The 13,607-nt window shown below is 64.7% G+C and overlaps 1 protein-coding gene across 4 annotated transcripts in view; it reads left to right on the top strand.

Annotated features, from left to right (window-relative positions):
• Positions 1-8,809, top strand: part of DNMT3A (DNA methyltransferase 3 alpha) — a 46,512-nt gene extending 37,703 nt beyond the window's left edge. For all 4 annotated transcript variants that reach the window (XM_054002063.1, XM_054002061.1, XM_054002062.1 and 1 more), the window contains exons 15-23: positions 1,252-1,435; positions 2,749-2,833; positions 3,092-3,237; positions 3,458-3,548; positions 3,650-3,798; positions 3,887-3,972; positions 4,445-4,514; positions 4,704-4,822; positions 4,913-8,809. In XM_054002063.1, coding sequence (XP_053858038.1) covers positions 1,252-1,435; positions 2,749-2,833; positions 3,092-3,237; positions 3,458-3,548; positions 3,650-3,798; positions 3,887-3,972; positions 4,445-4,514; positions 4,704-4,822; positions 4,913-5,054 — 1,072 coding nt within the window. In that variant the 3' untranslated portion in view covers positions 5,055-8,809. The remainder of the gene's footprint in view (positions 1-1,251; positions 1,436-2,748; positions 2,834-3,091; positions 3,238-3,457; positions 3,549-3,649; positions 3,799-3,886; positions 3,973-4,444; positions 4,515-4,703; positions 4,823-4,912) is intronic.
• Positions 8,810-13,607: the final 4,798 nt, after the last annotated feature.

Genomic DNA, 13,607 nt, shown 5'->3' with positions numbered 1-13,607 from the left:
ACCCAGCTGGGTCACCCTTCCTCTCCTCTTTGTTATTCCAAAGCTCAGCAGTTCAAGCTGGGGCTCCACCCAGAGCTCAACCTCTGCAGCTCAATCTGCATTTCAATCCCACTACCTGGAGCAGGTTTATTCACCTCAGCACTAATCTGGGATATTCTGTGATGCCTCAGTCCTCATGTGCAGCTAGAGAGGTTCTGGTAGTGCCACAGACCTGTGGAACTCGGGTGCTGCCAGTCCTGCTGTGGGGCTTGGGAATGTTCTGGTGGTGCCACAGTCCCGGCATGGGAAGTTCTGGTGATGCTTCGGTGCTGGTGTAGGATTTCAGTGATGCCAGCCCTGGTTTGGGGCTGGGAGGATTTGTGATGTCCCGGTGTAGGACTGGAAAGATTTTCATGGTGCCACATTCCTGCCATGGGCTGTTGCTGATGCCAGTGCTGGTTTGGGGCTGGGGTGTTTTAATGATGCCACAGTCTCCATGTGTAGGGTCGGGAGATTTTGGTAATGTTCTGGTCCAGGTGTGGGATTGTGAGAGTTTTGGCAATGCCCTGGTCCTGCCACAGTCCTGGCACGGGGACTGGGTGATGCCAGCTGTGGTTTGAGACTGGGAGGCTTTGGTGGTGCCTCGGTCCTGGCTTGTGGGGTTGGGGGAAGTTTTGGTCATGACCCAGACTGGAGATGGCGTGGCCCTGCCACGGAGTTTTTGGTGATGCCAATCCAGGTGTGGGGCTGGGGAGGTTCTGGTGATGCCACAGTCCTGCCATGGGGTTTTGGCTGATGCCAGCTCTGGTTTGGGGTTGGGGAGGTTCTGGTGATGCCACAGTCCTGCCATGGGGTTTTGGCTGATGCCAGCTCTGGTTTGGGGCTGGGGAGGTTCTGGTGATGCCACAGTCCTGCCATGGGGTTTTGGCTGATGCCAGCTCTGGTTTGGGGCTGGGGAGGTTCTGGTGATGCCACAGTCCTGCCATGGGGTTTTGGCTGATGCCAGCTCTGGTTTGGGGCTGGGGAGGTTCTGGTGATGCCACAGTCCTGCCATGGGGTTTTGGCTGATGCCAGCTCTGGTTGGGGGCTGGGGAGGTTCTGGTGATGCCACAGTCCCGCTGCAGGGCTGGGGCAAGCTTTGGCAATGCCCCAGTCCCAGCACTGAGCTGGGAAATGCCCATGGTCTCAGCCCACGGGTGGGAGTGGGCAGCTCTGTGGGACCCCGGCCCTGGCACGAGCCCCGCCGCTGACCCTGGCTGCCACCTGTGCCAGGTGCTTCTGCGTGGAGTGCGTGGACCTGCTGGTGGGCCCGGGGGCGGCGCAGGCGGCCATCAAGGAGGACCCCTGGAACTGCTACATGTGCGGCCACAAGGGCGTCTACGGGCTGCTGCGGCGGCGGGAGGACTGGCCCTCGCGCCTCCAGATGTTCTTCGCCAACAACCACGACCAGGAGTTTGTGAGTGCCCCCTCCCCGCTGGCCCCCAGCCCCTCCTCGCTGACCCCCAAGCTCTCCCCACTGCCCCCAGCCCCTCCTCACTGACCCCTCAAGTTCTCCCCGCTGACCCCCCAAGCTCTCCCCACTGACCCCCCCAGCCCCTCCCCGCTCACCCCTCAGTCCCTCCCCACTGACCCCCCAGTCCCTCCCCGCTGACCCCCCAAGCTCTCCCCACTGCCCCCAGCCCCTCCCCACTGACCCCCCAAGCTCTCCCTGCTGACCCCCCCAGCCCCTCCCTGCTGACCCCCCCAGCCCCTCCCTGCTGGCCCCCAGCCCCTCCTCGCTGACCCCCCAAGCTCTCCCCACTGGCCCCCAGCCCCTCCTCACTGACCCCTCAAGTTCTCCCCACTGACCCCCAAGCTCTCCCCACTGACCCCCAAGCTCTCCCTGCTGACCCCCCCAGCCCCTCCCCACTGACCCCCAACCCCTCCTCACTGACCCTTCAAGTTCTCCCCACTGACCCCCCAAGCTCTCCCCACTGACCCCCCAAGTTCTCCCCGCTGACCCCCCAGCCCCTCCTCACTGACCCCCCCAGCCCCTCCTCACTGACCCTTCAAGTTCTCCCCACTGACCCTTCAAGTTCTCCCCACTGACCCCCCCAGCCCCTCCCTGCTGACCCCCCAAGCTCTCCCCTCTGACCCCCCAAGCTCTCCCCGCTGACCCCCCCAAGCTCTCCCTGCTGATCCCCAACCCCTCCTCACTGACCCTTCAAGTTCTCCCCACTGACCCCCCAAGCTCTCCCCGCTGACCCCCCAGTCCCTCCCCGATGACCCCCCAGTCCCTCCCCGCTGACCCCCCAAGCTCTCCCCACTGACCCCTCCAGCCCCTCCCTGCTCACCCCCCAGCCCCTCCCCACTGACCCCCCCAAGCTCTCCCCACTGACCCCCCCAAGCTCTCCCCGCTGATCCCCAGCCCCTCCCCACTGACCCCCCCAGCCCCTCCTTGCTGACCCCCCAAGCTCTCCCCACTGACCTCCAAGCTGTCCCCACTGACCCCCAGCCCCTCCCCACTGACCCCCAAGCTCTCCCTGTTGACCCCCCAAGCTCTCCCCACTGACCCCCCAACCTCTCCCCACTGACCCCCCCAGCCCCTCCTCACTGACCCCCAGCCCCTCCCCACTGACCCTTCAAGTTCTCCCCGCTGACCCTCAAGTTCTCCCCGCTGACCCTCAAGTTCTCCCCGCTGACCCCCCCAGCCCCTCCTCACTGACCCCCCCAGCCCCTCCCCACTCACCCCCCAGTCCCTCCCCACTGACCCCATCCCCCTGGCTCCAGGACCCCCCCAAGGTGTACCCGCCGGTGCCCGCTGAGAAGAGGAAGCCCATCCGGGTGCTGTCGCTCTTCGATGGCATCGCCACAGGTGGGTGGGGGTCCCTGGCCCCCTGGCCCTTGCAGGGGCTCCCCCAGGGCGTGTGTGGGATGGGGGTGACAGGAGCCGGTGGTCTCAGGCCGTGGGTGTGGCCGGGTCTGGGGGGGTTCCCGTGGGCAGCCCCCCCTGTCTGCTCCACCCCAGGGGTCACGCACAAGAGGGGAGCAGGCAGGGCTCAGCCCTGGGGATGGGACGGGGCTGGGGGGCCCCGTCGTGCGTGCACGGCCCACTCCCCGTGGCTCCCCACAGGCTTGCTGGTGCTGAAGGACCTGGGCATCCAGGTGGACAGGTACATCGCCTCCGAGGTGTGCGAGGACTCCATCACCGTGGGCATGGTGAGGCACCAGGGCAAGATCATGTACGTCGGGGACGTCCGCAACGTCACCCAGAAACACGTACGTGCCCTCCTGCGCCCCTCCCTGCCAGCGCCGGGGACCCCCAGAGCTCCAGGAGCAACCCTGGGGCCCGGGGTGGCAGTGTCAGGGCGTCCTGAGCGGGACCCCGTGGTCCTGGTGGGTCCCTCCCCGCGCCGGGAGCTCGGCCAGCGTCACGGCCCCCCGTCCCCCGGGCCGTGGCAGCGCCTGGCTCAGCCGGGCTCTCCTTTGCCTCTTGCAGATTCAGGAGTGGGGCCCCTTTGATCTGGTCATTGGGGGGAGCCCCTGCAACGACCTGTCCATCGTCAACCCGGCCAGGAAGGGTCTCTACGGTAGGAGAGGGCTGGGGCTCCGCAGGGGTGGGGCTGGCCCCCCAGGGCTGGCAGAGACCCCCCCCCCCAGCCCTGACCCCAGCCCTCCTCTCTCCTCCCAGAGGGCACCGGGCGCCTCTTCTTTGAGTTCTACCGCCTGCTGCACGAAGCCCGGCCCAAGGAGGGCGACGACCGGCCCTTCTTCTGGCTCTTTGAGAACGTGGTGGCCATGGGCGTGAGCGACAAGAGGGACATCTCGCGCTTCCTGGAGGTCAGTGCCCGCCTGGGGTCACCCCCCTCCGGCCCCGGGGACCCCCAGGTCCCAGCCCCACTGACCCTTCCCGCTCTCCCTCCCTCAGTCCAATCCCGTCATGATCGATGCCAAAGAAGTGTCCGCAGCGCACCGGGCACGGTACTTCTGGGGGAACCTGCCCGGCATGAACAGGTGGGTGAGAGCGGCCCCAAGCCGAGCCCCCGGCTGGCTCTGGGAGGGTGGGCTGCACCCCTGGGTCCTCCCTCAGCCCAGCTGTGGCTCTGGGGGTCCCCTGAGCCTGGTCAGGGCTGGGCAAGAGCGGGAGTCTGACAAAGAGGTGATGGCACCCCCTAGAAACCTGTGGTGGTTCCCCTTGTGGGGGTGGCTGGTCCTGTCCCAGCTCTCTTGTGCTGGAGGGGTGGCACTAAGCTGTCCTTTGTGTCCCTCTTGGGTGTTGGCTGCGGCAGCCCACAGCTACTGGCCACAGATGGGCTCCCACAGGAATTGCTTCTTGCCCGTGACCTGCCACAGACCCCCAAAACAGCCGTGGCCACCTTGTGACCCCCACAAACCCCAGCTGGAGACCTGCCCTGTGCCCAGAGCGGGGGGGACAGTATGGGGACACAGCGCTGCCACCCACTGCCCACCATCTCTTCCCCCCCAGGCCACTCGCGTCCACCGTCAACGATAAGCTGGAGCTGCAGGAGTGCCTGGAGCACGGCAGGATAGCAAAGGTCAGCCCGGGCTGGGTGGTGAGGGGGGCCTGAAGGGGCAGGAGCGGGGTTCCAGTGCTGTCAGCAGCAGTCCCAGGCTCCCTGGGGCGCAGGGTGGGGGTTTCAGGAGGGATCAGCGGCGGCTCCCGGGGTGGGAGTCCCCCGGGGGCTCCGTCCCGCCCCAGCCTGACCAGCCCGTGCCTCTTGCAGTTCAGCAAAGTGCGAACCATCACCACTCGCTCCAACTCCATCAAGCAGGGCAAGGACCAGCACTTCCCCGTGTTCATGAACGAGAAGGAGGACATCCTGTGGTGCACGGAGATGGAGAGGTAGCGGTGCCGGGGCCGGGGCAGCGCGCCGGGTCCCGCCCGCGCCAGGCCCCTGACCCCGACCCCTTCCCGTCCCGTCCTGTCCCGCAGGGTGTTTGGCTTCCCCGTGCACTACACGGACGTGTCCAACATGAGCCGCCTGGCCCGGCAGAGACTGCTCGGCAGGTCCTGGAGCGTGCCGGTGATCCGCCACCTCTTCGCGCCCCTGAAGGAATACTTCGCCTGCGTTTAGGGATGGGCAGGGACTGGTCACACGGAGCGAGTCGGAAACAAACCCATCCACGCCAAGAGAAGTGAACACACAGAATGAGAGAAGAGTCAGCACCCAGAAGAGAGACGGGATTTCGCAGCCCGACGGGAACCCAGCACACGTCTCCCCGAGCGAAAGGGGTCGGTGTCCTCTCCGGAATTTCCCAGGATCAGCTTTAGCTATTTAAAAACAAACAAAAACCACAAGAAGCAAACAAAAACGAAGACGGCGAAAGCAAACAACCGACAACAAAACGGAAGAAAAAAAAAAAAAAGAAAAAGAAAAGAAAACCAAAACCTTTTTTTTTTTTTTTTTTTTTGGGTAACCTTTTAATTTTCCGCTCTTTTCTGGCTGGGTTTTCCTGTCGGTTTGGTTTCCACTTCTCGGAGCAGCGGGCGAGACGAGATGCCGTCGCCAGCGCCGCTCTCGGAGAGGGGGAAACGGCAGCGGGAAAGCCCAGCGGGGAGGGAGGCGGAGGCAAAGGAGACCCGCTCTGCTCCGAGACCCGCTCCGAGACCGCTCCGAGACCGCTCCGCTCCGTCCGCGCCAGCGCCTGGCCGGCCCGGCCCCGGCCCCGGCCGCGCTCGGCGGCTCCAGCGCCCGGCGGCTGAGCCTCGCTCTGTTCCACCAGCACCGCTCTCCGGTGACATGGAGCCAGCCCGGCAGGGAGGCCGGGAACACACACACCACACACACACCTTTTCTACAGTATTTTGGGTGCCTACCATACGGAAACCTTGAAGAGAGCAGATCCTAGAAGCCGCTGTTACCTCTTGTTTACAGTTTATATATATATGATAGATATGAGATATAGATATATATATATATAAAAGGTACTGTTACTACTGTACAACCTGACTTCATAATGGTGCTTTACACAGCGGGGTGAGTCGAGACATCAGCTTCCACGTTGCCTTACGTGCCGGGCCTTTCCGAGCGAGCGGCAGGGCCGGGGCGGCCGGGCGGAAGCGTCTCCATCCCGAGTCATGCAATAACCTTTTTCTGTCCCGAACGGAAGCGCCTCGGCGGTGCCCCCCTGCCCCGCCGGCGCCACCCCACAGCGTACTGGTGCTCTTCTGCGTACGTGGTGTCCGGCAGGGCCCGTGCCGGGTGTCCCCCGGCCGTGCCCCTCGCCGCGGGCGCTGCCCGCCGGGGCGGCGTGGGGCACCGGGCTCTGGCCGAGGGCGGCGGCGGGGACGCCGGCAGGGCAGGGGGGACAGAGCGGTGCCGGAGCGCGGCCGGGGCGTTTCCGGCATGGCACGGGGATGGCCGCGGGTCCCGGACCCTGGTGCTACATCCGCGGGGCCGGGCCGGCGGCAGGAGGGCGATGCCCCGGAGAGCCCGGACGGGACCCCGGCGGCGTCGCCGCGGCCGCCGGGCCATCGCTCTCCTGCCCGCGCGTGGTTCGGAGCGAGCGTGTCCCCTCGGTGCCACGCGCCCCGCCGGGGGTGACGGGGCACCGCGGCGGCGGCGGCAGTGGCCCCGGCCGCAGGGGCCGGGAGCCGCGGTGTGAGCAGAGCGCGGGCAGGTGCTGGCAGTGCGGTGGATGGTGCTACTGCTCCGGCGGCCGCGGTGCCGCGGGTCCGGCCCCGGCGGGGCAGGGACCGGTGCTAGGGCGCGGGGAGGCTCCCGGGGGCCCGGGCCCGTCGCTGTCTCTTCTCTAACTGTGAAAGGTGCGGGCTCCGGGGCCGCGCTCGCTGCGGGGTGCTGGCTAATGGCAGCGAGCCGCGGCCCGCGCGCTCCGAGGTGCTGGGACCGACGGCGGCGGGGCCCCCGCCTCCCCTCCCTCCTGGTGCTACCGGGGGCTTGGGGGCCCCTCTGGGTGCGGGGGGCACGGGGAGCTGAGCTGGCGCAGGCGGCCGCGCCGGGGGCACCGCGGGGCTTGGCTTTGCCGGGGAGTGAAGGTGGCGAGGCAGGAGGGCGCTGGCCCCGGGCTCTGGGCTCCTGCTCGCTCCCGGGGCCAGATGGCACAGGATGGCACAGGATGGCACAGGACCGCTGCACCGGGCACAGGTCCTGCCTGCCTGCTGCTGTCTGAGCCCACACGGCCCCACGAGCCCGTGTGTGGGGCTGGCGTGGCCCTGGGCATCCTCTGTGGGGCACGGTGGGCACTGCGGGTCCTGCATGGCCCTGCAGCGCTGCTGCAGGTCCTGCATGGCTCCGTGCCCCTGGCTGTGGGTCCTGCATGGATCCACTGCGCTGGCTGTGGGTCCTGCACAGCCCCACAGAGCTGGGTGCCAGCGCTGCATGGCCCTGCAGCGCTGATTGCAGGCCCTGCAGCGCTGATTGCAGATCCTGCGTGGCCCTGTGGCGCTGGGTGCTGATCCTGCACGGTCTTGAGGTGCTGGGTGCTGGTCCTGCACGGCCCTGCAACGTTGTTGGCAGGTCCTGCAGGGCTCTGCGGCACTGGGTGCTGACCCTGCACGGTCCTGCAGCTCCAGGTGCTGGTCCTGCACAACGCCGTGGCTCTGGGTGCTGACCCCGCGTGGCCCTGCAGCTCCGGGTGCCGGTGCTGCCCCATCCTGTGGCGCTCTCGGGCGGGTTCTGCACGGCCACGCGCCGGGTTTGGGGGTCCCGGCGGACCCCCGGGGCCGCCCCGGCTCAGCCCAGCCCTGCAGCGCTCCCTGGGACCCCCCTGGCCCTGCTGCACCTTTGGGGGGCCGGGTCCCAGCGGGTGCTGCGGCGCGGGGGCCGGCGCGGCGCGGCGCTGGCACGGCCCAGCCGGTGCCGGTGCCGGTGCCCCGGCGCCGGTGGGAAGCAGGTTCCTGCTGGGAACAGGTGCCGGCGGCGGGGGGGGGGACCGTGGGGATGCCTGGGGCAAGAGTTCAGTTTTTAACGTACCCGACTCACGTCTTTTTTTAACAAAACAACCAGACAAATTCTGTTGCACAGCCCTAGATGAAAACTCAAAACAACACAGCAAGGCCTGAATTCCTTAAGATCCGCCGAGGGAGTGGGGACAAACACGGTGCTAAAACATTTTATTAAAAATATATATTGTTAAATTAAGTCTGCTGTCTGGACAATGACTGTTTTGTTTCTCGTAGTGGAGTTTCAAAGAGCACTATTATTTTACTCTTATATATTATTATTAAAAAAAAAAAACAAAAAAGAAAAAGGCATTTTAACTTTGTACTTGAAAACTAAATGAGAGATTTCCTGTGTTTTAGCCTAGTCATTGAAGTAGCTGACGCTTAACTATTTGTGAGAATCATGTACTCATCATCCCGAGGAATACGCGCGTAGAGCTGGTACCCTCCTTCCTCCCTTTGATTTGGCTCCGCCGCCACATTCCCGGCGCCGCCGCGGCCGCCCCGGCTGCTCTCCCTCCCCTTTTCCCGCCCCGACCCCCCCCCCGGTTTATTTTCTACTTCTCTCTCGGTTCGTTGCCCCTGTTTTTTTGTTGGTTTGTTTTTTTAGGGTCGCTTCTCTATTTATTGCCGCTGAACTGTGCATTTCACGGCCGGAGGTGCCGCGGGCGCCCGGCGCTGTTGTATCTGTGTGAGTATTGCTCGTGACATAGCTGTTCTGAACTAATAAAGGTCAATGCGTGCAGCAGATGTAGAAAGTCTGTCCGTCCCGCTTCCATCCCATCCTCCTTTTCTTTTTCTTTGGTGCCCAGAAGAGTATAATACAGACGAGCTCCTTTCTAATGTACTTGTGCTGGAGAACACTTGAATAAATGTCCTGTTTTGTGCAAAAAAAAAAAAAGAGAAAAAAAGAGGAAAAAAAAAAAAGACAGGAAAAAAAAAAAACAAAACGCCCTCTTGTGTTGTTGTCTGGTCTGTCTGTCGTGGTGGGGTGAGCCGGTGGTGGTGGGTCCTGGTGGGTGGGGACATCCAGGTGCTGATGGGGTCCTGGTGACAGTGAGGTCCTGGCAGGTGCTGGGGCTCTGGGGGGGCAGTGAGGTCCTGGCAGGTGCTGAAATCCAAAGGTCTGGTGGAGTCACAGGGCGTGGGGGGGTCCCAGCAGCAGTGGTGGTGGGGCCCTGGCAGAAGGTGGGATTTGGGGTGATTGTGGAGTCCCGGGGAGCCCTGATGGGGCCCTGGCAGAAGGTGGGATTTGGGGTGGTTGTGGAGTCCCGGGGAGCCCTGATGGGGCCCTGGCAGAAGGTGGGATTTGGGGTGATTGTGGAGTCCCGGGGAGCCCTGATGGGGCCCTGGCAGAAGGTGGGATTTGGGGTGGTTGTGGAGTCCTGGGGAGCCCTGGTGGGGCCCTGGCAGGCTGTGGGATTTGGGGTGATTGTGGAGTCCTGGGGAGCCCTGGTGGGGCCCTGGCAGGCTGTGGGATTTGGGGTGGTTGTGGAGTCCCGGGGAGCCCTGGTGGGGCCCTGGCAGGCTGTGGGATTTGGGGTGATTGTGGAGTCCTGGGGAGCCCTGGTGGGGCCCTGGCAGAAGGTGGGATTTGGGGTGATTGTGGAGTCCCGGGGAGCCCTGGATGGGCCCTGGCAGAAGGTGGGATTTGGGGTGATTGTGGAGTCCCGGGGAGCCCTGGGGTCCCTGTGGGTGGGGAGGGGGTGTCCAGGTGACAGTGGGGTCCCAGCCCTGAGGTGGTTGGGTTCCCAATGAGTGATGGGGTGCCAGGGGGGTCTCAATCCCAGGTGTGGGGGCTCTGGGTTGAGCCCAGCTCCCTTGGGCACCGGGGGCCTTGGCTCGTGCAGCCCTGGGGTGGGGGGGTGCAGAGCCCCCCAACAGAGTGGGAACCCCCCATGAGCTGTGGGTCAGGAAACTGCCTGGCGCAGCTCCTGCCTCAGTTTCCCCTCCAGCTGAGACTCCTGGGGCCTCCCCCAGTGCCAGCCCCCCAAGGTGCTGGGGCCTGGAGCGTGGTGGGTGGACGTGGGGTGGGCAAGCAGTGGCTGTGACAGGTGTGACAGGTGTGACAGGTGTGACAGCCTGGGGACCTGTGCTCTGCCTGGGATGGTGCCACAGGGCACTGCCAGGCTCTCCAGGCTGCTGAGGGCCGTGGCAACCTCAGACAGCACAAAAAGGCCCAGTGCTGCAGCTGGGATAACCCCCGGGATCAGTCCGGGCTGGGGCGTGGATGGATTCAAGAGCAGCCCTGGGAGAAGGTGTGGGGAAATGGATTTATAGAAAATGTTCAAAATCTGATAGAAGGCTCACGTAGCGTGTGTTTCTATGTAAGCTTTGAAATATGAAATGTTGACCTAGAAATGTTACGGAATGAGACAGACATTGTTGAGAGAGAAACTGAACTAGAAACAAGTTTTAAAGGATGGTCCTGTAAATAAGATTAGATACTTTAGGGAAATAGAACTATGAAAGATGTCCTGTAGTGAGAACCATGAGGGGTAATTTTAGATTATCAGTTTATAGGAATTTACGGCATGGTGTGGCTAAAGCTGATGGGCCAAGAAACGCTTACAGCAATGAGGAAATAGCTGCTGCACTGTTAGGGCCACAGAAAGGAGGAATTTATGGCAGGAAGGTTCCGGGCCTGGAAGAGGCAAGGTCTGGTGGGCAGGTCCTGGTTTCACACAGACATTTCCCCCCGTGGCTGCGTGTGGAGAGCAGCAGCTGCTCGCACACGAGTCCCAAACACCAGCCCAGGCAGCTGTGACCAGCAGTGGCCACCCCAGCCTCCCAAACATGCCTTGTGGCTACCTGAACCGGGACTGGGTGAACTGGTGCTGCTGCCCGGGTGGGAGGAAGGTAAATCCAGTAATATCTTACCTAAGAAAGCTCGGGAGGAAGGGTGTGGCGCTGGGAGTGGGTACCAAGAGGGAAAAACTCACCAGCCACGGGGGCATGGGGCAAGAACCCCAAGATGAGGAAGAAACTGATAAAACCAGCTGGGCACTGCGCAGAGCCAGCTCCAGCAGGGGCAGGTTGCCACCACTGACTCGTGGCCCAGAGACCCAAAAAGATCCAAAAGAAGAGTAACACCGAGCACGGGACTAATTAGCGTAAGAAGCAAAGGATGTATTTAAGCAATGGAAGATAGACTTCTAATTAACGAGAGAACTGTATAACTCGCATTTATTGTTAAGTAAAATCCACATTGCTGACTGTGGCATAGGGTCTCATTTGCAGCTCAGTTCAGGCAGAGGCTTCTCTCACTAACTGGATCTTAACAGGGCCAAACAGCAGCAGCACCTGGAGCTGCTGAGAGAGCCCAGAGGAGACCACGGAGCTGCTCCAGGGCTGGAGCCAGGCTGGGAGAGCTGGGGCTGCTCACCTGGAGAGGAGAAGGATCCAGGCAGAGCTCAGAGCCCCTGGCAGGGCCTGAAGGGGCTCCAGGAGAGCTGCAGAGGGACTGGGGACAAGGCCTGGAGGGACAGGAGCCAGGGAATGGCTCCCAGTGCCAGAGGGCAGGGCTGGATGGGAGATTGGGAATTGGGAATTGTTCCCTGTGAGGGTGGGCAGGCCCTGGCACAGGGTGCCCAGAGCAGCTGTGGCTGCCCCTGGATCCCTGGCAGTGCCCAAGGCCGGGGCACTGGGACACCCTGGGACAGTGGCAGTGTCCCTGCCATGGCAGGGGTGGCACTGGAGGGGCTCTGGGGTCCCTTCCCGCACAGACCTGCAACTCTGGTGACCAAACGTGTGCACTCCTGTCCCCGTGCCCAAGGGCAGCAGGACCGAGCCCAGCTGGAGGAGGGACCGACAGGGAGATGACAGGGACAAAAGCCACCCTGGGGAAGGAGTCGCCCCTGGCAGTGACGGGGGCTGCGGGGCTCTGTGGGAAGGACCTGGGGGTCCTGGCAGGGACAGAATGAAGGTGTGCCCCCCGTGCCCCCGACACAGGGGGGACAGCAAAGCCCCGGGGGCACCAAAGGGCTCAGTGGACAGGACCTGGCAGAGCCAGGCAGTGCCCGAGGACAGGGTGGCACAACTGGGGTGGGGTGGGATGGGATGGGATGGGATGGGATGGGATGGGATGGGATGGATGGGATGGGATGGGATGGGATGGGATGGGATGGGATGGGATGGGATGGGATGGATGGGATGGGATGGGATGGGATGGGATAGATGGGATGGGGTGGATGGGATGGGATGGATGGGATCAGGTGATGGGATGGGATGGGATGGATGGGATGGGGTGGGATGGGATGGGACGGGACGGAATGGGATGGGATGGGATGGGATGGGATGGGATGGGATGGGATGGGATGGGACAGGACAGGAAGTGGACATCGGGATGGGGGTGAAGCAGGAGGTCCCCCCATCTCCATGACCCAGCCCCGTGCCCCCGGTGCTGCACCACAGGCCAGGGGCCACAGCCTGTGGTGGTCAGTGGTCACTCCGGGTGTCCAGTGCCACAGGCTGCTCCCAGGGGAGGGAATGGGGACAGCACTGCCGTGTGCTGTCTCCACACGTCAGGAGCCTGAGACGGGCTGTGCCAGGAGCTCCTGGGGGCCGCCAGGACAGGCCAGGGGATACTGGGCTGGCAGCTGGTGGGATGTGCTGGGCTGTGCTGGGCTGTTACTGGTCACTACTGGGTGCTCCTGGGTGCTGCTGGACTTTCCTGGGCACGTCCCAGAGGGTCCTGGGCTCTCCCTGTCACCTTGGGAGGGGCGTGCGGGGATGCCCTGGGTGGCCACGGGGGGCGAGGGGATGGGGGAGGCCCTGGGGGTGCCGGGGGAGCCACGGGGGACCCCTGGGTGCCACAAGGGAGGGAGCTGGGGGGGGCTGCCGGGCAGGGTAGGGGAGCCCGGTGGGCAGGGGCAGGGGGCGAGGGGCTGTGGGTGGGGTCCGGGGGGGTCCCAGGGGGGCTCCCGGGGGGTCACCGGGGGTGTCACCGGGGTGTCACGGGGGGTTCCCGGAGGTGTCACGGGGGTGTCACCGGGGTGTCCCGGAGGTGTCACCGGGGTGTCACCGGGGTGTCCCGGGGGTGTCACGGGGGTGTCACGGGGGGTTCCCGGGGGTTCCCGGGGTGTCACGGGGGTGTCCAAGGGGGTTCCGGGGGTTCCCGGGGGGTCCAGGGGTCACCGGGGGTGTCACCGGGGTTCCCGGGGGTGTCACGGGGGTGTCACGGGAGGTTCCCGGGGGTTCCCGGGGTGTCACGGGGGGTCCAGGGGGGTGTCCCGGGGGTGTCACGGGGGGGTCCAGGGGTCACCGGGGGTGTCACCGGGGTGTCACGGGGGTTCCCGGGGGTGTCACGGGGGGGTCCCAGGGGGGTTCCCGGGGGTGTCACGGGGGGGTCCAGGGGTCACCGGGGTGTCACGGGGGTGTCCCGGGGGTGTCACGGGGGTGTCACCGGGGTGTCACGGGGGGTCCAGGGGTCACCGGGGGTGTCCCGGGGGTGTCACGGGGGTGTCACTGGGGTGTCACCGGGGTGTCACCGGGGTGTCACGGGGGTGTCACGGGGGGGTCCCGGGGGTCACCGGGGGTCTCCGCGCGCGCTCCGTCACCACGGCAACAGCGCGTGCAGGTGGCGGGGGGGGCGGAGCCCCGGGCCCTGGCCCCGCCCCCTCCGCCTGTCAGTCACGTCGCGCGCAGCCCACCCTGCTGGGGGCTCGGCCCCGCCCCCGGCCGCCAGGACGGGCGGCGATTGGTCCAGGCGCGGCGAGGCCCCGCC

This window comes from Vidua macroura, chromosome 35, assembly GCF_024509145.1.
Source record: "Vidua macroura isolate BioBank_ID:100142 chromosome 35, ASM2450914v1, whole genome shotgun sequence".
Classification (NCBI taxonomy): Eukaryota; Metazoa; Chordata; class Aves; order Passeriformes; family Viduidae; genus Vidua; species Vidua macroura.
Note: the sequence above shows the minus strand (reverse complement) of the source record. Positions and strands in the feature narration are given on the sequence as shown.